Source organism: Drosophila innubila, assembly GCF_004354385.1.
Source record: "Drosophila innubila isolate TH190305 chromosome 3L unlocalized genomic scaffold, UK_Dinn_1.0 0_D_3L, whole genome shotgun sequence".
Taxonomy (NCBI): Eukaryota; Metazoa; Arthropoda; class Insecta; order Diptera; family Drosophilidae; genus Drosophila; species Drosophila innubila.
Window position 1 is genome coordinate 4697860 of NW_022995376.1, and position 25452 is coordinate 4723311.

The 25452-nt window shown below is 38.3% G+C and overlaps 3 protein-coding genes across 3 annotated transcripts; 2 read left to right on the plus strand and 1 right to left on the minus strand.

Annotated features, from left to right (window-relative positions):
• The first annotated feature begins 12945 nt into the window (after positions 1-12945).
• Positions 12946-13242, plus strand: LOC117789169. The gene has a single exon (XM_034628241.1). It carries the CDS (start codon positions 13018-13020, stop codon positions 13114-13116), a length of 99 nt encoding a protein of 32 aa, XP_034484132.1. The 5' UTR covers positions 12946-13017; the 3' UTR covers positions 13117-13242.
• LOC117789168 (neural/ectodermal development factor IMP-L2) lies at positions 13137-15276 on the plus strand. Its single transcript, XM_034628240.1, has 3 exons — positions 13137-13271; positions 14223-15047; positions 15133-15276. The coding sequence occupies exons 2-3, from the start codon at positions 14226-14228 to the stop codon at positions 15142-15144; spliced, it is 834 nt and encodes a 277-aa protein (XP_034484131.1). The 5' UTR covers positions 13137-13271; positions 14223-14225; the 3' UTR covers positions 15145-15276.
• Positions 15277-18162: 2886 nt separating this feature from the next.
• Positions 18163-25446, minus strand: LOC117788171 (neurobeachin-like protein 1). The gene is made up of 11 exons (XM_034626844.1): positions 25400-25446; positions 25156-25270; positions 24905-25073; positions 24719-24843; positions 24347-24654; positions 24009-24289; positions 23603-23954; positions 22999-23461; positions 22826-22940; positions 19106-19283; positions 18163-18349 (listed from the first exon to the last, which is right to left on the minus strand). Exons 3-11 carry the CDS (start codon positions 24924-24926, stop codon positions 18184-18186), a joined length of 2010 nt encoding a protein of 669 aa, XP_034482735.1. The 5' UTR covers positions 24927-25073; positions 25156-25270; positions 25400-25446; the 3' UTR covers positions 18163-18183.
• Positions 25447-25452: the final 6 nt, after the last annotated feature.

Genomic DNA, 25452 nt, shown 5'->3' on the forward strand with positions numbered 1-25452 from the left:
GTGTGAGTATTCGTGTAATTTTCTGCCTATCAAAATGTTGCCCCTAAAAGTAGGCTACAAAGTTGCCAACAAAGGAATTAATAAATCCATTCAAATTTGAGTTCTATATAAAGAACGGAAAATGGCGAGACTTAAGAAAATGTCATGACTTTGGCTGCCACTAATTTCAAGCAATTTGATGAATAATAATAATAATAGACATGCCACAAGTGGCAGGCAACAGTTGCAAGTTGAATGTTGTTGCTGCTGCTGTGTTTAATTACGCCATGCTGTTGACTGATTGGCCATTGATGATGACTGATGATGTCCTAGAGGGGCCAACAAAAATATATATATGTGTTGTTTATTTGTATATGTATATGTAGGGACACTGTTATTCCAATTCCTGTGGGCGTCATCGTGGACGTGGGCGTGACAATGGCGCATTATCAATTGGAGACAAGCTGGCAATTCAAATGAAGCCCTATTGCGATTCCATGTTGGCCAAATTAGCTCAGCGACAACTGCGTGGGCCGAAGGGCTAATAAAGCCTGAGGGTGAAAGGAGAGTGGAGATTGGAGAGCAGGGAAGGCAAGGGAGGGGAAGGGAACACAACGGGTGAGCGGTTCCACACTCTTGCGGCAGCTACTGGGCAGCAGGGTTGCCAGGCAGCGACGGGGGAATGAAGGGCTGCTGACTCCTCAGACACATTGATTAGCAGCTCATTATGAGGACGATTGTTGTTGTTGTTGTGCTTGCCTCACACAATTATCGCACATGTCTTCTGCCCTTGTCACTCTTATCATTCTTATCACCCCCTACCTCCCCCTGTCCCGTTGCAAGCTTAAAGTACGTTGCATGCAATCTCATTTGAATTTAACGGTTTCCACTTCGACTCCGACTTCGATTTCGATTCCAATGACTTCTATGACTTGAACATCGTCTGCGAGTGCATTTCAATTTATGCCACGGAATCAATTAAGCTTTATTTGCAACATGGATGGGGGTGGGGGGGTGTGGCATGCAAATGTGCAACGCGCTGGCAACAGCAGGTCTGCCAATGTTGTCACCTAGTGATGTACAAATAACATAGACACATCGATTTCTAACTATCTAAGCTCGATTAATTTTTTGTTGTTGATTTGTCGAGTTAAATTTTAAATATTTTAACTCGAATAATACTTTTTTGTTGGTGAATCAAGGGAATTAAAACTGATTTATCTCGATTAAATTTTGCTGTTGAATCAAGTTAAATTAAAACTATTTTAAATCGATTAATTTTATTTGTTGATGTATTAATTTAAACTAAAAATATTTTTCATCCCTATGGAGATTGTGGCTTTAAGCTTAAACTTTATGAGTATTTTTATTTGTTTGTCTATTTAATTAATACATCTATATTATAATAAATACTTTTCGTGATCAATTATGCAAAAAATGAATATATTGCATTCAGTACTATATGCTTAAAAACGATAAATATTGTTGTTTATTTTAATACCTTTCTGCTGTATAAACTATAAACGATGAAAGGACTTTAAAAAATCCTAATAAATTGCATATAAATAGAATACATATATAATCTCAATAATTAAGAATCGTTTTCTATGTTTTCAATATTAAAAAACTCCTATGAAAAATCGTAGCGTCTTTGAAAAATTTCCCGATGAACAGACAACTCAATTTATTCACTGAAGATCTTTAAAATGCAATTTTAAGCTCGATGTTCAGTCTGAATTTACATCACTAAGTTGTCAAACCAAAGAGCGGAGTGCGTGACATTTGTCACAAATCTGCAGTCTTCCCAGCCATTGAGCTCACCTATTATGGGGTGGGGAGAGGGAGAGAGAGGAGGGAAAGGGGCATGCAACGAACGGAAGTGCGCCCCAGCTGGAACTGGTTACGTTCGTGCAACGTTGGCAACTCGGTGGCATGGACATCTCGAGGGCACAAATGAAATGCAGATTTCGCTGGCTTTTCAATTCGGACAATCAACGAATCGTCGGCGAGGGTGAAGAATTCGTAGGCTGAAGAAACCAAAGAATTCCAGCTGGTTGTACGAATTCAAATGCTCCGAAACTTAACAAGGGTCAACAATGGGTCAAGCACTAATTACTGGATACGCCGCATAGGCACAGGCGAATATGAATGCGAATTCGAATTCGAACTCGAATTGAATTACTGCGGGAAAAGAAGCAGCAACTGTACCTTTGTTATCGTTATCTATATCATTGGTTATCGAATGAGAAATCAATAATTATTCAGCATTTTTCTTGATGTTCTGATTGAACGTTTGTTTGTCTTTATCTTAACCCTTGATTTCATCGATAACATTTTTAATATGACAATCAATATAAAACTGCACTGCTATGAAACTATTCACAGAGATGTCAATTGGTCTTAATGTTGGCTAGAAATTGAATCGATAAGTATCGATAACTTGAATATCCTGAAAAATGCCTGCAAATCAGCACTTGATCTGTTCTAATGCAATTCCCTAACTGCTCAGCTAGAGATGGAAATGAAAACGGCGATTAAAATGGAGATTGGGCAGTTAACTGCTTTAATCGGCAACTGTACTTAATTTATGAATTGAGGTTACGAATATATCCAAATGTATGAGTACTCGTATCAAATGAATGCGCACGCAAATGAATTTTATGTCAATTCGCCGAGCCGAGCGACAATTCATATCAACGCGAATATTAATGAGAAAAATGTGATATAAAATAAATTTGCATTCATTTTTCAATCAAAGGAGTCGTAGCAACAAATCGTCACCCACACATGGACACGCGTAGGCATACAGACACGAGCACACACACATACAGAGGCAGACAGCATCCACACGACGCGACGTCAACGACGACGGCGACGACGACGACGACGCGAGCATCAGCTACACCAATACTGAAACACATTTCCAAGGCATATCCAACACCAATACCAATGCAGGGCCAGAACGCAGACGGAGATGAAGAAGGAGAAGGAGAAGTAGAAGGAGATGGAGACTGAGACGCCATAACTGTTAATAAGCCGAGTGGAAATGGAGACCAAATTGGACGTCGCTTTGCGTTCGTCACTTGGCACTTGTTGGATTCGAATTCGGCGGACGATATAAAAGCATGGACGCTCAACCTTTCGCCACACAGTAACAGTAACAAACAGTCACCAGTCACATCTCCAATCAGAACGCAACGGACCACAACTGAATCAAATAGAGAGCAGAAATCCCACCAAAAAATAAATAAATATAAAGAAATTTTTGGAACATTTGACAATTCGAAAAACCCTGCAACAAAAGTGTGCGATAAAGTGAAAAACTTTAATAAAAGTGAAAACTAGTGCATAAAATATCAAAAAAAGGGGAACCAGGAAAAATCAGCAATCTATAAAAGAATATGCAGGTAGGCCATAATTCTTAATAACTCAATAACTATTTCTTTATCTATCTAAAATCATGTGAGAACCTGTTGCGTATCACAAGTAAATTCATTGTAATTGTATTAATCAGTCGAAATTGATTTGCACTGACTCATTTTGAGAGACACCTGACACCTGAGGCAATTTTCGGCCTATCGATAATGCTATTACCATTTATCAATTAGAAGATAATAGTGCTAAATGAGAAATGTATGCGCTTTCTTCATCATAACGAAGATAACATACCCTATTTCACAATAAACTGAAATAAAATCTTTCGGATCATGTCTAAGACAGTAACAGTCAGTTCCTATATGGATAATAATAGGATTAACTATTATTATAATTATTTTTGAATTAGCCCTGAGATTAAACCAGTTCCTTTTCTTATAATACGTTTAATTAATGATGATTAAAATGTGCAATTAAATAAAGTCTTTTGAATAATGTTTAAGATAGCAACGATATCATTTCTAGATGCAAATCTAACACATTTATTGAGATTTCATTTAATTTCGAGATTGTTGCCTAGGCCAATGTACTCTGAGATATACTATAAGCATCATATTGATATATTATCATGTTAAATAATAATTACGGTCGGTTCATGTGATTGAGGGCGGGATCAGATTGAGATTAAGATTTGAGTAGAGCATTCGGTCATGGGGGTTTTCGTGATTTGCACATTTTCTATGTACCTATATCTCTATGTATATTTATAAATAGATCCGGTATTATTATATAATTCGATCTATTCAAATCTAAAGCGAGGCCTTTCAAAATCATGACGTCCAAAGCTTTTTGCAAAGCGCAATTAATTGACCTGAAGAAATCAGATAGACAGAAAGTAATGCGATGTATGAATATGAAATCTATAAATCTGAGAATCTAAAAATATGAGATAATATTGAAGAAACTGATAAGTCTGAAAAATTCCGAAAGAATTGACGCCGCACCGTCTACACAAATGTGGGAAACCCAAAACTCTTGTTTATGTTTTGTTCATAAAAAGTTATGGGTAGATTCTTCTCAATTCAATTCTCAGGCGTTTCGGTTAAGCAGAGAGATATGCTTTAATCTTCCGAAGCATAAACAAATATAGTAAAAGAGACCCTCACATAAGTAAATAAGTGCCAAAGATTTGAATGAGCTGATGAGAAGAATGACAAAAGCAAAAACAGCAATCAAAAGAAATAATAAACATTTCTGATTGTTTTTTGGCAAACTTCCACGTATACTTAATTATCTGGTATTGGAATCTGTTTAAGGCGAATTTCCATCAATGGCGAAATCTTATTGGAATTAAGTATCTGCATAATTGGTGGTGACTCAAAGAGCTCCAGTTAGTGTCATATTAGTTCCAATTGGGACTGGGCTACGTGAGCAGAATCTGTAACGCACTGCGACGTTGACGTTGCGCTGGTCACGCAGTCGCAGCGCTGCTCGCCGGCATTGCAAACTAGTCGGACAAGCGAAATCAATTCAAAAGCAATTAATAATCAGATCGTTTTGTAATAAATTGCAATTTATTTAATGAAAAGCAAAAAAAAAGCTAATCAAAATGAAAAGTTGAAGGCGAAAAGCGCATTGAAATACAGTTGTAGAAACACACACAGACACACATACAGACAGACAGTTCAAATGCGTCACAGCGAGAAAGAGAGAGAGATAGAGCGAAGGAGGTAAACTGGAAGTTGGTAAATTGTCGGATCAACGGCATTCGCATTGATAATAAATTATGCATTTGCATTTGCATTTTGCATTCGCCGCATTTCAATTTGCATGCCAACGATCATGAGAGAGAGATAGAGAGAGAGAGACAGAGAGTGAATGCGCTCAGTCGTGTGGCAGCGTAAGAGCAATGAGCAGCAATGCTGGAGCTTGGAGGCAGACGTTGCTCTTCGCTTGTATGTGTGTATTTATGTGTGTACCAATTGAGCAGAATGTGCGTCGCTGCCGCTGCTGACGCTGGGCCAAAGCGAGCAGAGCAGCGAGAGAGACGAGCCCCCAATTGGCGAAATGGGCAAAGGGTGAGGGTGCGGCGAGAAGTGCGGCGAATTTGTGAGTGACGTTGCTCAGCTCACGAGACACTTGTACACACACATAGACACAGATATATAGTATTCATTATGCTGCTATGGCGACAAATATGTAGATAAAATACATACAGTAGGTCAAGAAAGTGATTTGACAACATACAATTGACAATTAATTGCAAATTATATAAATATAATAGTAAATAAAATAAAAGTTCATCAAAAATATATAATTTTAGCTAGAGAAAATGTGTAAATTTTTTATTTGGTGGAAACACTTTATTGAGTAACTGTATGTTGGATAAGCTGTCAATTAAGAGAAATTGTTAATTGTGTGGAACTCGCCTCGTTCGATTTCCATTGTGAGCGACCCTGTCCTCGAGGTCTCTGTGTGTGTGTGTGTGTGTTGGTTGTGTGGAGCAACGAGCCCCCTTTTTATTATTTTCAGTATACATACATACATACATACACACACAAATTGCTCATAATTGTTATTCAAGCTCTGTTGATAATAGCGCAGAGTAAAAAAACAACTACACACGTCATTGGATCTTTCGTCTTGTTTTGCTTATTTTTCCCAACTTATAGTGGAACTATTTGATTATAGTGTTATTATAAAAAAAAGAATATCACACACATGCATACATACATATGTATGTATGTATCTATGAATTTATAGTGTGGCGATTTCAATGCTGCGGCGAATTTCAATTTGCCAAAGTCGCAATTCCGAATGCGTAACAGAATTTAGAGCAGACAATTAAAAAAGAAATTCCCATAAATAAAATTAATTGGAACAGATTAACTTGACAGCTCTGACGTAGCAAAGAGTGTCTACGTGAATTCCGTCAGTTCTTTTATTTAAATTTTATTGGAACCTAACGTCGCTTGCATAAGGTGAAAATCACCTGCCAAGCTGCGATTAAATCAGACGCTGACTCATAGCTTAACACACACAAAGGAGAGTGTAAAAGAGCGAGGCATGTGAGCGTGCGAGCGAGCGAGACAAGGGCAAGGGTTTTTGGGTTATGCTCGGCTTTACCTTTTGCCCGCTCAGCTGCAGCAGCAGCAGCGACTGCGCTGCCGACGGCGTCGAGGCGAAATGGCTGATGCAATCGCAGCGTTGAATTGGGCGAGAGAGTCGGAGAGTCAAAGACTTCGGTGGTGGTCGCCGATGGTATTGTTGTTGTTAGTGTTATTGATGTTGCACAACGAACCAAAGGTAACCGGAGACATGAGACACGCATACACAATTCAAGAATGCAAGAGCAGCAGATTACCCAGACACACACATATACGCACACACTCACACACACAAACATAGACATACCAAATATGTAGGCTTAGGCACACTCCATAGTTTAATTGATAAATTAGAATACAATATGCATATGAATGAGCAAGTTGAGGAAGTGCGACGTGTTAAAGCTAGACAACTGCTAGTTATTTAGTTCGTATATGTATATTGTAATTTTAGTTAATGCTAATGCTTAATGTTGTGTCTGATTTCGTATAACAGCTGAACAATTAGCGATAATTGGATTTCATTTCGATTTCTCGAACTCATAAAATTTTCCATAGCTATGGAAAAGTAAACCGAAATCCATAAAGTGGTTTCATAAATTTTCCATTCCATGTGCTTCACGCACACATACATACAGACAATACAATACAATACAATTGTGATTGTACTTATAAACGAGATTGTGTTAAATGTTCGTAGAATTGAAGATATATGAATGTAGCTTGTGGATTGTATTGTCTGTCAGTCTTTGAAAGGGAAATCCACTTCCAAGTTCAGCTCGACAAAAACCAAAAAAAAAAGTCGCTGTCATGACTGTCAGTTTAAAGTTTCTAACCTTAAAACTGAAACCTGTCGAATGGTTCTGAATCTGAATGAATAACTCGTCATTTCAATGGAAATCCCTCAATAGGGGTTTTTCCCTCTCTCATTCTCTCAAAGACACGAGCTCTTTGCACGCTTCTTGAGGTCGAGGTCGATTTGTTTGAGCTGCCGAGTCTTCGAAGACTCTGTTGCCAGGCGCAACAGTCGAGTCGTGTCTACATGAATCTATTGTACGTCTTTGGCAATAAAAATCCATGAAAACGGCACACTATTTGTGGCATGCACATGAATTTTCTCACGTCGTCACTTGCTACATACAGTAGGACAAGTAAATGTTTTGACAAAAAAAAAAACAATCACATGTTTTTAAAAGTATATAGATTTAACCATTTAGCTTCTTTAGATTCTAGTTAAGAATGAATATCAATACAAAAATACAATTTAAAAAAAAAATGTTTTATATGTCAATAAATACCTTAACTTATTTTATTTAAAAATTAAGGATCTTAAAACAAGTTTAAAATATGAATTAGTGTAATACTTTGCGCTTAGCTATTTATAAATATAAAGTTTTTTGAATTTTAAATTTTGTCACAACAATTTGTTGGCATACTGTACAGAGTATGCCCACACACATACAAACATACACCTTTGATGATTCGTACAACCTGCAATTCACATGCTGGCATGACAACTGCTATCTGTGTGTATGTGTGTCTGTGTGTGTATGACTGGTCTTGGCAGTTGCATGTTGCACTATCTTTTCCCCGAACTGAATGTCTCTCCGTCCGTCCGTCTCTCTGTCTGTTTGCTGACTTTGAATGAGCCGTTTCAGCATCTGCACTACCTTACCTTTCCCCCCTCCCCTGTCACTGCCACTACCACCGTTCGTATCACTATCTCTACCTCCGGTCGAAGCCGTTAATTAGCAGAAAAGCGCAAACTAAGCGACTGCCAAGTGAGTGAGTGCAACAGAAAGACATTGAGAAGGAGAGAAAAAGAGATCGCAAAGTGTCGGTCGGTTCGTCATGTTCCCATTAGCGGAAGCGGGCCAATTTGGCTAGCCAAGTGTGCATCTTTTCGCCCCCCCCCTACCCCTCCCAGTGACAGCCCCCAATTTAGACTGATGCAATAATTGTTAGCATATGAAAAGCGATCGTACGATCGCCCAATCATCATAAAGACAATGACGCTATCATACGATGTCGTTGTCTTTAGACCTCGACCTTTCTTTGAGCCGTCCACTTCTAGGAAATTGAGATCTTTGGCCATAAATCAATGCTACAAACCCAAATGAGATCAATCGATCGATAGATCGGTGCCGGCCTGTACCGCTGTCGATGTCGATGTCGTTGTCGATTTCGATGCCTATGAATATGTATGTGCCTCATTTATAGCAAATGTATATGTATTTGCCTCTGTATCTGTAATTTGTATCTAAAACTGTGCGTACAGTTTTGTGCGAGTTCAAAGATTGCATCCGTGTTTCGACTTTTGCCTTTCCTGGCACGTTACAGCTGCAGCTTAATTGCCTTTGATAGGAAATGCCACCCCGATGATCTAAATGAAAACTATTTAAGAAAAAAAAAACTATACGATTAAGTTTGCCAGCTCTTACACAGAAAAAAATTAGATTATCCGTGATCAAATCAATTCCAAACGGGGCTCAAAAGTTGAAGATATCGGATTTTCCTAAATCAAGTAAGAAAAACTTGAATAAAATACGATTTTTTACTACAGACTCAACTAATATTTTGATCATCGGGACTTTAATATGAATTAAATCAAATTTTTAAGGCATATTTGCCTATTTTAATGTCACCGAAACCGCATAAATTTTTAATTATCTTTTTATTTTTGCTGTGTAAGTGTCCACAAAAGGGCATTTCAATTGAATGTGGCCCTTACGTCAACGTTACGTTATCGTTCGTCTTGCATCTTGTCTTCCCTTTCTTGCCCCTTGCCTCTATTCCCCCTTTTACCCCCTTTGTGCCCTCTTTTCGTGTCGCTTTTGAGCTGTGCCGACTTAGGGCGGGCACGAGACACAATCTCAAAGCACCTGCAAAGATTTTTCATTTGCTCAATTGAATTTTTTTCGCTTTGGTGCGGCAAATGCCGCCGCAAATGTTGCGGCAAATGGAAGGGGCAAAGTAAGGGGGTAACGATTTGTGTAACGTGCAATAAATATATTACATGTAGAATTGCATCTCGTTGTCGCTGTCAATGCGGTTGATAATAAAGAAAACTAGAGGAAAAGGCAACAGTGGAGAGAGCATGACTGTAAGAGACCCTGTAGTTGTTATATAAATAAGGATTTTATTAGAAAAAATTGAATAAAGTAACTTTTTAAAAAAATAAATAAATATTATAATTTATTATTTAAAGTAGGTAAACACTATTAAAACTGTTTATTATTGCTTAAACTGTTCGACAAACCAGAAGAAACTATTATTCAATAAGGGGATAGATAAACATTGAGTTACAACAAATTTTATTGAAAAATTAAAGTTGTAAATTTGGTGCTTTTTAAAGTCAATTACTTGAGTTAATGTGCAGAGTCGCAGACTGTTAAGCACATTTCATAGCTTGCAAATAACTATTAACCGTTTTTTTCCTTACGCTCTGTTCGCGAGAACAACCGAAAAAAATCATACTTTCTCGCTCTCGCTCTGAGCAAGACCCTTTGGTTGTTTTCGATCCGGTTTTCGGTTGAGCGCTAACAGTTGAGCAATTTGCTTATCGGTCTTTGAGTGAACAGCGCGTAAAGAGTGAAACGATTCACGCTCACACAGTGAGGCTCACCAAAAGACCGATTGACTGAAAAACTCAACGCAAACGGTCTTTTCAACTATTTGTCTTCTTTTCGATGCACAGTGGTACGTTGTGTAAAATTGCGACATTAAATTTCACTTTCGATCTTCTTGAAAAAATTGTATGTATTTCAGACTAATTTTTTACTTACTGCATCTTACTGCATCAAATTTAAAAAATTGATGCACTTTTTTATTAGTTTCACGTCCCATTTTGTTAAAATCACTGTGCTCAATCGAAACTCACAAAGCAAATTGACGCGTAAAACCCACGAAACTTCACATACACACATACATGCGCAAAAGACTTTTTGAATCGTCGTTCAGAAACAAACGGTCCCGGAATGAGCAGAGCAAAAGAGAACAGAAAAAAGTGATCTTCGACTGAGCGCGAGCAAAATTTATTTACGAACAATCCAATCGGTTGCTCTCAGACCTTTTGCTCAAAGTCTCAGTGAAGAACACTTATTTCGCGACAGTGTGAAACGGTTAACAGTTATTTGCGAGCTATGGCACATTTCGATTTAGACAACCCTAATAGACCCTCTGTATTCGTGAAGTACAGGGTCTAAAATAAAACTAAGAAATAAACTAGTCGCGTTGGAATAGAGAACGCGCGACCCGCAAGCTGCCGCCCAGCAACAAGCAGCGATCAACCAAATGCACTCCTCTCTGCCCACCATCCACAGCATCCACAGCCGCACACAGCATCCACAGTATCCACTGTAACCACACGTAATCGTACAGCGGAAAGCGAACACGCGATCGCGTTGCCGTTGCTGCCAGTCTGTCTGCCATTGTGGCTGCACCATTCGCGATCCACAGCCCGAACGCGTCCCTCTGCCGCTCCAAACATGCTCCCAGTCAAGTTTGTGGCATACCCCTCTCACTCGCACCCGCCGCGCAATCAACATGTCCGTTTACATTGTAGTTTCTGCCCTCAACCGACCGAACGCAGCAGACAAACTGGCACTCACTTGATTGCAATGAACCGCGAGAGCGAGAGAGAGTGTGTGTGGGGGGAGAGAGGGTGAGAGAGCGTGGTGAGGAGCAGGGGCTAGAGCGGGGTAGGAGGAGAGACAGACAGACAGCGAACAAGCGACTTGTGTCGCGGCTAATGGAACCTTGCATTAAGCCAATTCTCGATGCTCGATCTCAATCTCGATTCTTGCTGCCCGTCTCCCTCTCCCGCTCCTTTCCAAAATGAAAAAAGCCATGCCGCCCGGCACGTACGAATCTCGTGAAGGAGAAGCAGAAGAAGAAGCACAAGGAGAAGCATACATACATGAGTGGATCGGAACTCGGGTTTGCCATATATTTGAATTCCTGCTGCAGTTGTAACGACAGTTAATGCAATTTAGTGCCAAAGGAAGCGATTTTAAAGAGTTCAATGAGAAGTTCAAGGATCTCTAGGAGCTGAAATCAGAAACTGTACTTTTAAAAATCAAGGTAATCCAGGCAATTTGAAGTATTCAAACTTATGGAAGCTGAATTATTGAGAAAATTTGACATTGCTGCCTGGAACTGTACTTTCAAGACTGGAAGCAGTATGCAAAAGTGTTCGAAATCGAAAACCGATTGAAATTTTCATAAAAACAAGTTTTTTATTACGCCGAAATTAGCATTAATTAACCGATTTATGTATAACGTTTAGCTTTGGTTCAATGAAGTATTAAATTGAAATCAAACTATATTCAATTTAAACAATTTAAATAGTGATCTTATTGAATAGATCTTTTTATTTAATCAAAGAACAGAATACAAGCTACTTTAAAACAATATTGTTCTTGGATTAATAAACTAGCTAGATAGGCATATCAAGTTTATACTCGTACCTGGCGAAAAGAGCAGCTTTAATTGGAAAATTCTAAAGCTATCGACAGAGATGATAGACAGTTTCCACACACGCAGTTTGTGGTCTAGTTTGAATTGGATTGGATGTTATCAGTGTGGATGCCATGCTCATATCTCGCCAAGAATGGTGCGGTTAAAATGGAATGACTGAACAGCCGAACCGAGCTCATCCGAACAGCGCAACTGCAGCAAAGCCGACGACTGAGCATAGGCAAAGCCAACAACAATAGCAACAACAACAGCAGCAGCAGCAGCCGCTGCCGAAGTCAAAGCAAGAGCAAGAGCAAGAGCGAGAGCGAGCAAACAGTGGCAATGGTGGGCAAGTGTGCAGAGCAGAGGTAGCGGCAGTGACAGCGACAGTGGCAGCGGCAGAGGCAGCGGCAGAGGAGGAGTGTCACTGAAAGAGAGTAAGTTTTGAGTGAGCAGGAAAGAGAGCGTTTTGTGGCAGAAGGCAGCGGCAGCGTCGATGGTGTCGCTGGGCAATATAAAGTGAAGACAGCGACGTCGTTGAGTCAGTTGTTACAGTATTCAGCTGTTGAACACAACTTTGAGAGTCTTGTTGATCCCCCGGTCTGATCGATTTTCCGAATTGTTTCAAAAGTTCAAGAAAAGAAAAGCAAAAAAAAAAAAAACTTAAACGCGATTTAAAGCCGAAGCCGCCGCTGAAGCCCTCGTATTTGACACACCTTGACTTGTAATGTCGATGAACCGTGCGCATTTCTACAAATATCGCGCCAACAACAAACAGCAACAGATCCAAAAATTTTTAACAAAAAGGAGCATTTAAGCCGCAGCAGTGAAACGATCCATTGATCCACTGATCCTCCCCATAAATACCCTAGCGATTGATTCGAATGTGCCAAAGTCGTGAGCTCGACATTCGCTACGCCGAATTACATTAAAGTTAACTACCCAGTTATCCTATATATATATCCGATCACGATCAACCAAGGATCATTGCATTGCGCATTCGCATTCGCATTTGCGTGTGAAAGAAGAAGCAGAAGATACCAAAATTCCACCAACACTAAGCTGCAAGGCTTTCAAGACGGCATCCCCCGTCGGACCTATGTCAGTGTTACGACAATTGCTGCTACTCAATTTCAATCAGAAAGCCCAGACCAGAAGTCATCACAACTTAGAGCTGATAAACTCCTTCATAACATAACAAAGAGCTATCGATTAGCTCGCGATCGAACAATCGATAATCGACATCAAGTGAGGCGATCGATAAACGTTGTTGTTGTCTTTTTATACCCAAACGTTAGGGAGAAATTCGCAAACATTTTTTACCGGAAGAGAAAAAAGAAATCAAATCAAAAGGTGAGTTGACAGTTGACTCCAATCAACATAGATCTATAATTCTCAAGACCTTCACCCTGATGTAGCGAAATTCGCAGAAATTAATTTAAACAAAAAAAAAAAAACCCCCCCCACTCCAGTTAGACCCCATTTCGAAGGGCAAAAAAAAAAAATAAAAAAAAAATCTGATGCAACATTCGACGAACAAAAGTCACCATAATTTTAATTATGCATAAACGAAACTGAATGGGTAATCGTAATAGTCTAGAGTCTAGACTCTACAGTCTAGACATTATTCGACATCGGCATCGAATTCGAATTCGAAATGTTTTCGAGTTGGCCTTTAAACCGTGTCGCGTGGGTGTTGCTGACGTCACAGAAAAATGTGATTTCAATTCAGCTTCTGCCTACGTAAGTCTTTTGTCTTTCTCCCCCGCTCTCTCTCTCCCTCTCCCTCTTTCTGTTATCTCTGTCTTTGTCACACTGCTGCGAAGAATGTTCTATTTCGGTGTTGTGAACCGCGTGGTATGGTGAAATTAGCCAGACACTTCAAATTGGGGGCAAGCATCTTATGATTCGCATCAAAGGATGCCGATCTATCAATTTCCGTTCGTATATATAGATCGATCACTCTCTGAGAGAGGTACAGTCACAATCGTTGCTGGAGAGTCGATAAGCATCGAATTGAATTGGACCTCCTATAAATCGTTAATCATTAATCGTTGACATTGTGATTTATGTGGCCTCCTCAGACGTAAGTGAAATGTGATAATGGATCGCATCGGATCGTGGGTTTATTAACCTATATTATAAGTCCAATGGTTTTGAACTTTGCTCTCCACTCATCTATCAATCTATCTGTCTATCTATCTATAATGCTATAATGCTTTAATGTACTATCACTAAGACCATTTCATTTTCTAATTCTAATTCCAATTCTAATTCTATTTCGATTTCGATTTCTATTTTCAGAAAATGAACTTAAATCTGTGCGCTATAGCGCTGCTGCTGTTTGGGAGCCTTGCGGTTGCCCACAGTCGTGCTGTCCTGGACACAGTGGACACTCTCGATGATGGCAATGAGGCCGACAACTCCATTGAGGCCGAGGAGGAGACGCCGCGTGCCAAGCAGCGCAATCGTGGCGGACCCTTCGAGGAGGAGTGGCTGAAATTCACCAAGACACCGCCCACAAAGCTGCAGCAGACACCGGGCGCCACCATTGAGATCGCCTGCGAGATCATGGGCTCCCAGGTGCCCAGCATTCAGTGGATGGTCGGACGTCAGCCTCTCTCGGAGGTCGAGAACCTCGACTCGAATGCCGTCTCCGAGGATGCACCTACGGCGATCGTGCGTGTTCGTTCCGTGCACGTGATCGATTATATGCTGAGTGCGCCGAGAATCTACACGTGTGTTGGCAAGACCGGCTCCAAGACGATCTATGCCAGTACCACGGTGCATCCGTCGCACACGGATGAGGGATTGGCCGGCATGATCGTGCCGGAGAAACCGTATCAGGGTGCACATAAGCCCCGCATCACCTACACCCAGAAGACGCATCTGGATCTGATGGGATCAAGCATTATGCTGCCCTGCAAGGTGCACGCTCGTCCCCATGCCAAGATCACCTGGCGCAACAACGAGGACAAGGAGATCGTGCAGTCGGAACGCTTCCGGGTCCTGCCCAGCGGTGATCTGCTCATCTCCAATCTCAAGTGGGAGGATATGGGCAACTACAAGTGCATAGCGCACAATGCCGTTGGCCGCGACTCGGCCGATACCTTCGTCTACCCCGTACTTGTAAGTATACCTAAAGCCATCTATCATGCTTTATTCCCTTACTAACTTGAACATTTCCCCATTTGTTTTCTTCAATTCTTTGCAGAAGGAAGACTAAAGATTCCACCACAAGGCTATTGGATTGACACAACAATTTTTAGTTAGTTAGATAGATCAAATGCCTTTGAAGATGCGTGCAAAGAAAATACCATAAGAAAAAGACACACAAAACAAAAAAAAGAAGAAAATCTGCGAAAAAAAAAAACAAGAAATACTTAGTTTAAGTTCAAACTCTAGAATCTAATGCCGGCTTAGACTTTAAAGTTCTTACCAATCGAATAATGTTTAGTGCAGGAACTTCATAATTATGTTTTTCCAAATCTTTTTCAATTTCATTATAAATAATCTTAATTTTAGTTTTAGTTTGTGTCAGGTTTATTCTTACCGTTTATCGTTTTGTAAGTAGCAATTGATTGTTCCTAACGATTCAGGCAGATAAACTAGTTAACGTTATTGGCCGTTACTTAATAATGTGGCTATGAGCCAGAAATTAGCACCACCAAACACCGAACACCACATAGCACCACTCGAATAATAATCGAAAAAAAGAAAAACAAAACAAAACACAAAAAAAAAAGTATTCGCTATTCATTTTCAATCGAAATTTATTTATTGAACTATCGACACTCATTAAGGCCATTTTCCATTGATTCGCATACAGCAGAAAAAGTATTCACTTAGTTAACACAACAGTTATTTTATTATACCACTTCATCGAAATACCCTTTTATACTTACCATCATCTAAATTATGTTTAATTTTTTTAAGCTAATTGAACTGAATTATGGTTTTTTTATATATAAAATAAAAATAAAAATATAAATATAAAATATAATATATTTAAATTAATTTCAAGCGTTTCATTTTTTCTTTTTCTTTGTTCGCAATAAATATGGGGATACACATGGGGATAATATTGGTATTTTTAACACATTTTTATTGACCAGTTATACGGTTATACAATTTATACAGTGTGTCACATAAGTATTGTCTACAGCTAAAATTGAAACACATTTGTATTTTCACTTTATAACAAATAACGAGCAAACGTAGAATACGTATATAAGTTATAGACGAGTTGATAATTTTTTTGGGTGCATTTTCGTACGTATATTGAAAATGAGTTTACTAAAAGTTAGGTTAGGTTAGGTTTAAGTTACGTTCTGATTGTGCGCTTTTAAGAAAAAGTTGAAGGCATCGAAAGTACAACAAGGGGAGGAAAAACGATCTATTAAGGTCTATTATATTGTCACTTGTCATTGGAATTTATTGTAATATAAAAAGATAAGTATAGGTTAGGTTAGGGTAGGCTAGTGTCTGGGTTAGAGTAGGGTGTCTGTTTGTTGAAAAGGTTTCACAAATTATTGGCAGGAGTCCAACTAAAAAAGCCAAAAAAATAAATGAAACAATTGGAATTTCTTGGCAAAAAAAAAACCTCGTTTGTCTGCAAATTTTTTTGCAAACAATTTTGTTTGTCGGATTCATTGGACGGACTTTAATTTTAGGTTAACGTTAATACTTGAATTGGATGAAGATTGGCAGCGAGATTTGTCTCGCTTTTCGTATTTTCAAACATTTTGGCTCTGGCAACGAAAGTTTTCTCACTGACTGTTCGACTCCCTGACTGTCTGTCTGTCTGACTGTCTGTCTGTCTGTCTGTCTGTCTGTCTGTCTGCCTGGCTATTGGTTTTGGATCTCTGTATCTTGTATCTCGTAGCTCTTTTGCTGTTGCTGTTGCCGGGCAGATTTTGGGGCCAATTTGAAAGTCGCGTGTGAGTCAGAGATATTTTACTTGTGGAACAGGCAGAGATACAAAGACAACGGCAACGACAACGACAGCAACAATGTGACCGAGGCACCAAATGGATATACAAAGTGAGTGAGGAAACAGGGGGGAAATCAGGGGGTATATCAGGGGTATCTGAGGTGTCAGGGTAGCAGCTGCCGATCCACTTAGCCGGCAACCAGTTTGCCGTCTCCATGTCCACCTCTTCGTCTCCCTTCCCTCTTCCGTCTTCCTCTTCTCCACTCTCGTTCTGTGAATGACGGCACATATTCATATATGTGCTAATTTATAAAAAACGTCAGCACACACCAGCCTAATGATAAATGATTTATTGCTAAATTTGTCAAGCTAATTGGAAGGCGTGCGCGAAGTCACACACAAAAAAAAAAAAGCGAAAAATAAAAAAGAAATAGACATAATAAAAAGAGGAGCCTTTCTCAGCCCCATTTCTACCTAGTCATGTCCATTGAAGGCAATTAAATAATTGCTGATATGAATGCGTAATAGAATTAAATAAAAAAGGAATACTGTGTGTGTGTCATCATACTTAGTAATTCAAGGGAATGATATGCTATCGCTTCGATCTAACTCACTGTGCGTAATGCTAGTCGAATAAAAGTATCTGGCAGATACAGATACATTAGTCAATGGGTTATTTCAAGCAAAAACCAACGCATTTGTTTTTGAATACTCTTACAGTGTATATTAATCTTGAGTCACTAAAGTGATCGTGTTAGAGCCCATTAAGAAATCTTGATCGGTTTAAATTAAAATAAATTAAAATATTTAAAACATAATTTATGTCACATAACCATAAAATTTTCATTAAAATCGGACAAATGTTTGAAAAATGAATTTATTAAAAAAAAAAAAATTTTAAGTGTAAAATTATTAAATATAATAAAAATAATGTATAAAAGCAAACTGCAAGGGTATCAAATATTCGGCATGCCGAAAATAGTTGATCTTTCATTAGTTCTTTCTTTTGGCACGTAAACGACGAATATTAAAAAAAAAATAATATACAAAAACGACTTTTGACAAATACAACAAAGAAATATATAAAAAAAAATGCACAAGTATAAAAATGTCAAGTAAATAGAAATTCTGAGAACTGGGGCACGTCTTTTTCTAGGAATTCCTAGGGGTTAACAAACAAACAGGGGGCGGTTGAAAAAAGGGGGATACTCAATGAATAAAATGCATATTGCGGAATTGTAAGCTTGCCGGACTTAAAAGGATTCACGGTCACTTTCACGTCGGGTTGTTGTTGTTGTTGTTGTTATTTTGTTTAAAATTATTTCCTCAAGTCTAGACATTGAGCACGGAATGCTTTTTGCTGCCGCCACTGGGCAACTGCACGGCGACCACAGCGAGGCGTCCATCCCGGAGTGGAGCCAGGATGTGGGTGTTTCCCGGAGTCACCACCACCGTCTGTACGGGCACATGCAACGGAATGTCAAACACGGGCTTCAGCCTGCAAATAAAGAAGATTATATTATAAAAAAGACAATACTCGAAATCAATTAAGGCAAGAGATTGGAAATTACAAACAATTTTTCAAAAAGAAAAAATAAAATAAACTTCAAGAAAATAAATAACTTAAAAAGCGAAGAATTTGAACATTGTTTAAAAATAACATCCAGTTTTTGGAAATTATATGAAAAATATTTATAATCAGTCTAAGCTAATTGAAAATAGGGCTGCATATTGAGGTGTATTTTTTTCAATGACTAGTTAAGATTACAACAAATAAATAGAAATGAATGTGAAATTAACAAATACCTCGCAGATAATATTTAAATGATCTATGAGAAAAAATTCCTATAGCTATTAATTTAAAGCTTGATAACAAAAAATCTTTACAGACTTAGGTTTTCAGTCGAATAACATATATTTCAGTTTAAGGTCTTAGGTTTTCCGTCAAATAAAATATATTTCAGTTTAAAGTGATGATATATATAGACCATAAGTGTTTTTATCTATCAATTCATACGAATTAACTCATTTATCATAGGTATACTTATATTTTTTGCTGACTTTTCGAATTAAAAAAATAAATAGGTAATTATTTACAAAAAAAACTATTTTTACTTTAAGACATTATCAGACCTTACACAATTGACATCAAAATAGATTGGCAAGATAACTTTCAGTTGAGTTCTAAATATATCACTTTAAAGTTAAATAATTATGTGATTAATGGGTATATCGATTCATATGCTGCACTTACCCATTGAGGCGACTCATGGTAATGTCACCGGCATCGTCTGCCACGACGAGGTAATCGGAGGCACAGGCTAATCCCGTTACGCGACCAGAGACATATTTGGATCCGAGGCTAGCTCCATTGATGCTATAAACGTGCACCGAATGCGAAGTATCATCCAAGGCGCTGAAGGCAATGTGACCTGTGAATGTGCATTACATCATTTTAATTATTATTATTTAAAATTTCATTAAATTAAAGTAAAATTTCATAAAATTATCAAAAAAAAATACATTTTTTAAAGGTATCAATTTTGTTATAGTTTAAGTATATATGTTAAACTTTCAATGTAAATTGTTCTTTAATAAAAATCGAAATAACTTTTTATGGTAATAATTTTGTTATCTTAAAATTTAGCATACATTTTTAACTATAAATTTTAATTGTTATATTAAAGAATACATTTTTAACTTTAAATTTGAATTGTTATTTAAAAGAATACATTTTTACCTTTAGATTTTAATTGTTATTTAAAAGAATTAAAATTAAATCAAATAACGAAATTAGAAAATTTTCGTTGATGTGTTTAAATTTTGCTATCATGTATGTTATTTAATAATTTCTAATTTGTAATTTAAATTAATATTGTCGTGTCAGATGTTTTATAGCATGAAAATAAATAAATTAATGGAAAATAAAATCAATGTGTAATGCTGACGTCAGTGTGTGATAAGGCTTGATAAGGGGAGCTACAAATTGATGCCAATAAACTGCAATATAAGATGCGGAGGGTGAGGAATAAGGAGGGGGAGAGTGGCAACTGCATTTTCTGACCGAGAAAGAGAGAGAAAGAGATCGAATCTTATCGCTCATTATGACAGATTGCGGAATGTGAATGTGGAGCAGATTCTACGCAGTGGAAATGAATATGAACATGAATACAAATCGGAATACGATTAAAAGTATTACCAATAGGTCCGGCCCACATTGTTTAGTGATAAGTTTGGCCAAAGAAGCGCACGCTTCATGGCATTCTACAAAGATTATGACACGCTTCAGAAGATAGCAACAACTACAACAACAACAATGAGAACAAGTTGTTAATGCCGATCATCATTATAAAAGCAATGCGTAGTTGGTTGCGTCTTATCACTAAAAGCTATGAAATTGATTGAAAACTCGTTTCAAGTGTAGAAGAGGAGCGGGAAGAGAGCAAGAGCGAGAGCGCGACTGTTGCAGAGAGAGCGAGAGGGCAACGCATTATAAATTCTTTGTATTTATTTTCTTGAATGGAGAAACATTTTTGAGTACTCTTAGTTGATGCTTTATGCTTTTCGGTTCCACGTGATTTTGTTTAAACTAGAAATAACCATGTCACAGGCAGTTCTTGCCCCTCCCACACCCCTTTCTCCTCTCATATGCTGCCCCTTTCTACAGTCTGTCCCGCTCTCAAAGTCTTGTCTTCTCGCCAATTGCGACATTTTACATTCATTCAAAAAAATGCTCATTCCACGTCTGTCTTTATTTTTTATTGTAGATTCACACACACTCACTCACACTCACTCACACTCGCATTCACACTCATTTATTGCCCCCTCGCTGAGATTTTTTTACTACAACTATTTCATAAAATTGTGTAGCGCCTCGAAGAATGAATGAAGAATGAGTCTTCCACTTGATTCTATGCTTCTTCTTCCTCTTCTGCACGCAGACGAGAGAACGGGGGCGAGAGAGAGAGAGAGAGTGACAAAGTGAGAGGGAGAGGGGTATGCTGGGAATTGAAGGCAGTTCGTTGGGTCGTGTGATTTTCGATCTGATTGCGGCGGGACTTGAAATTACTTTTTTGAATTGATTCCATTAAGAGTTGTGTGTAAGAGTGTGTATATATATATATATATATATGTACATATGTATGTCTACTGTAACTGATAAGCAGTTCGCCTCATCGTCAATCGTCGTTTAAAGTGGGCGGGACTGAGTTTGACATTTAATTAAAGTCACCTCATTAATTGAGCTTCAAAAGAACGCAATAAAAGTGAGCTTTTAAAGTCACATTAAATCACTTGATTAAAACATATTTCGTTCAAGTATAAAAACATTAAAAGTCACATTCAATGATTAAATTTACTAATTATTTCAATACAATTTCGTTCAAGCATGAAAATACATTAATAAGCTCAATTTACGGGTTTGTATCTTGCAGCCGGATATTGCAAAATTCACGATAACAGAGGCCCGACTGCAATTGAATATTTAATATTTAACACTTACGGTTAGTCAAGTAACTATTTTAACAAAATTCACATGTTATTTTAAAAAATATCTAAAACCAATAGTTTAAATTTTTCGATTTATTGATCAAAAAATCAAAATAAAATTTGTGAATTTTTGGATTAGACAAAACATTTGAATAACTGTATATACTAAGTATAACTTTCTTTTCGAAAAGGATAGTTTTTAAAAAAATTCAATTTATCATTCAAAATTATTTTTTTCATATACTTTTTTGTGTTTGCATTTTGGTTTTAGAAAGAAATTAAGAGATTATGATATTGATTCGAAATAATTTTTTTATTTCACATTTTTATCACAATTTTTATTAAATAAAATGTAATTTTTTGTTCTTTGTCAAAGCAATTACTTGACGTACTATATAATCATAATCAGTAAATGATTTAAAAGAAAGTGCAAAGTCATAAATTCCAAACCCCGGCGCCAGACACTTGAGTTCTTTTAGGACGGGAAACAACTGGAGGGGAGATTCGAAAAAAATGTGGGGAATTTCAATTGCTTGATTTCTATAGAATCACATTCCCAACCTTGGCTCATACGGTGATTAGCCAGGCAGCAGACCAACTAAGCAGTTGGTTTAGTTTAATGTCTAGTGTTTAATTAAGATAAGATATGAAATTGTTGTATCATAAATTGAGACCATGACGAATGAAAAACTGACAAAATGCATGAACAAAAGTCGAGCAATCAACGCACACACACACAGTCACACACACACATGCAGAGACAAGTGCTGCCTAGAATATCACGTGATATTTGCTGTGTGTGTGGCAATTTACAGGCCGTTATGATAAGGCCGTAAACTGCTGCTGATTAAATTGTTTGAGTGTTTGCCCTCTTCAAACATTCAACGGAGCATTTTCAACCGCAAGACCACCTCCCTCCCTCCCCTGCTTATAGCACGTGAGCAGATCTGCATGTGTGTGTAGGCTCTCTGATAAAGGGCCCAGTTCAATGATACTACAAACGAAAGCATATAATTTACCCGAGGCTTATCGTACATCAAAGCACCTTGAAGTATGCATAAAAAGAATGCTTCTATGATATTATCAATTTTTGTAGCATACTTTTGTGCGGCTAAGGGAATTAGACAGATAATTTAAGTGTGGCATACTTTTGAGTGTCATAATAAAATAAATACGTAAAACGTAGCAATCAAAAATTGAAAGTATTGAAATAAAACGTTGCATACTTCTGTGAGGCCGATTAAATAAGTAAATTAATAATGTGATGCATAATTTTGTGTGCTGAATTTAAAAAAATCTTAACTAAATCAAATAGATAAAGAAGTTAAAAATTAAATACAGTCAGCGCTCTTGAAATCAAGTAAAGTTAATAAATTGTTGAATACTTTTGTATGACTAAAAAATTTAGTAATAAATAAAACGTTGCATACTTTGATGCAGTCAATAAAATAAAATATAGCACACTCTTAAGTGCTAATGAACTCACCATGATATGAAACAGTTACATAGGAGATTTGCACGCAGGATTCAGTGCAGCCAATTGGTTTAAGCGTACGCACAAATTGTCCCTCCTGCAGTGTATACACATTAACAGTGCCGTCCTGTAATATTAGGCATAGTTAACAATAGTTTTACAGTTTACAAACATCTTGAACTCACCAGTGAGCCGGAGACAACGAGATCCAGCTCTGTGTAGATGGCGACACTAGAAACGGCATCATCGTGTCCGTAGAGCACAGTCAGCGGCTTGGGCGAGTAACTGTTCTGCGTATTGAGTTGGGTGATGGCTTGAAGATGCGACTGTCCCGTCAATGCGTGCACTGGAATATTTGACGTGGGTCCGCCGCCTTGTTGATTCCCCTGTATGCTCCACACAATGCACGTGCAGTCGCGAGAGCCGGTGACCAGATAGGAGCCACAATTGTCCAACGCCAGGCAGGTGATTATGTCCAGATGTCGTGTCACAGAGGCCACAGTTTTGCCCTTGTTCAGATTATAGACACGCAGCGCATTATCCCAGATGCCTCCGGCATACAGGAGTTTTCCATCGGTGCTGACCGCAAAGTTTTGCGAGTGCGGCGGCTGTGAGGAGTGGAAAGGTCCAAAGACACGCTTGCGGTTTCTGCAAAGGAATACAAATATACATAATGAATATATTTAAACAAAAATTGCATATAGATCAAATAAAAGAGTCCCGAAAAAGTATATTATTATTTTAAACTCATTATTTTTGATACCTGATTCGAATTTAAATCATACTTACTTAAGATTATTGGTGGTGGCATCGATTTCCAGCAGAAATCCTTGCTCCTTGTCGTAGGACATCCACGAATTGCAGCCCAGGATGCAGGATTTCGATACGCTGACGAGCACATCGGGACTTAGCTGAAGAAAACTGCGTGGCGGACTGCGGGGAGGACTTAGATACACAATAGGATCCTTGGGCGTGGACAGCTCACAGTAATACTGCACCACCTTGTCCAGGAACTGCGTGAAATCGGGTCGCCTGAGCTCAGCACGCACCAGCTTAATTGATGTCTCCTCCTGGGTGAGGCGACGTGGATGTGGCTCCCGCAGCAGCTGTGACGGCACCTGGCCAAAGTTGTTGATCATGCCTGAAAGGAATTTCAATTACAAACTATATTAAAGGAGCATTAAATTAAACACACCTTCAACTGCTTCCCGTTCAATGGGATTGGTGATTTTATCTAGATCAACGGCGCCCTCGTAGGAGCAATAATAGAACACATTGAGTGCCTCCACAGCCTTGGGTCCCTTCTGTTTGTAGCCAAAAATGAGATCAATCCAATGATGCAAATGCTGACTAACATATTCCGACTCCAGAGCACGGCGATGTATGGCAATGAATTCCTCTGGCGTGGTCGCCCAAGCTGGCAAGATGACATCGTCGACCTTCTCCTTGGTGATTTGCAGGTGACCCAGATCAAATCTGTAATCAGAAAACATTTCTTAGTGTTTGTAAGGAATCGATTCAGTTGAACTTTACTTGTTCATGTTCTTGAGAAACTCTGGAAAGTAGAAGAATTCGGGTATTAGCTCCTTGACATCGTTGGGATTGTCCATGAGCAGTTTCCACGTTTGTGGAATCGAGTGAAATTGTCGATCGGCGACATCGAAGCGACCGCTCTGCAGATCTACGTGCAGCGAGGTGAACGGTTCAACGCGAAGTAGATAGTGGAGAACTCCGGCGGAGTTGGAATAGTGTGTTCCATAGTGGAACTTTGGTATGGCACCCGAGGGATCCTCAAAGGAATCGTATTTGCTGCGCACTTCAGCCTCGTTTTTGGGATTGATCTAATGAAAAACAATTAAAATTAATGAAAAAAGAAATCAGTGGAGTTTTCTTCAAAGAACTTACGCATCCAATGGGCTTGGACAAGTCACGAAATGATCGGGGATCCGTCAGATCCAGCACATCGCTGGTGTAGTCCGCAAGAATCCAGGGGAAGACGGGATACTGGCTCAAATCGTTATACGACCGACCTGCGGAAGAAGGAAAAAACTTAAGCTGGAGCGGATTACGAGGAAAGTCTTGGTTGCTTACCAGCAATGGTATTTAAGTACATCAAGTACTCAAAGTTGGATATCTCACGATTGATCCAGCGTTGTGTTAGGCCAGATGCACGCAGTAATTCCGGCGGAGATCTTCCGGAACCGTATAATATATTTGGCAATGGAAGACCCACAATTTTGGTAAAGACTTTGTTACGAGTCTAAAAGAAAAGTATAGTAAAAAGTATAGAAATGAAAAGTAAATTAGGAATATAAAAATGGAATGCTCTATATCAGACCTACCTTAGTTGTAAAGTTGAGGAAGTAACTGGTCTGATCTATCAGAAAGATCTCCAAAGCACTGCGTCTCAGATTATATTTGCGCAGATGAACCTCACGAATTTTATTAATGGAAAATCTGAAGAAAACAATTTATTATTTTATACATATTAAATTAAACAAGTAAAAATAATGATAATAAAATTTAAATAAATTTTAATTAAAAAAAGGTTTAATAACTTAAAATTTAAAGCGTCTCAAAACTCACCTGAAATCATGCTTAGAGCCATCCTCTGAGGCTGGACTCAGATCCACAAAGGT

Bases quoted from the DNA above. Each gene is read 5' to 3' on its own strand.
- LOC117789168 (XM_034628240.1), top strand. From the start codon at position 14,226: ATGAACTTAAATCTGTGCGCTATAGCGCTGCTGCTGTTTGGGAGCCTT.
- LOC117788171 (XM_034626844.1), bottom strand. From the start codon at position 24,926: ATGTACTTAAATACCATTGCTG. The intron at 24,844-24,904 runs GTAAGCAACCAA...CTTCTTCCGCAG, and splicing joins GTACTTAAATACCATTGCTG to GTCGGTCGTATAACGATTTG. The intron at 23,462-23,602 runs GTAAGTATGATT...ATTCCTTTGCAG, and splicing joins GCCACCACCAATAATCTTAA to AAACCGCAAGCGTGTCTTTG.
- LOC117789169 (XM_034628241.1), top strand. From the start codon at position 13,018: ATGTCAGTGTTACGACAATTGCTGCTACTCAATTTCAATCAGAAAGCC.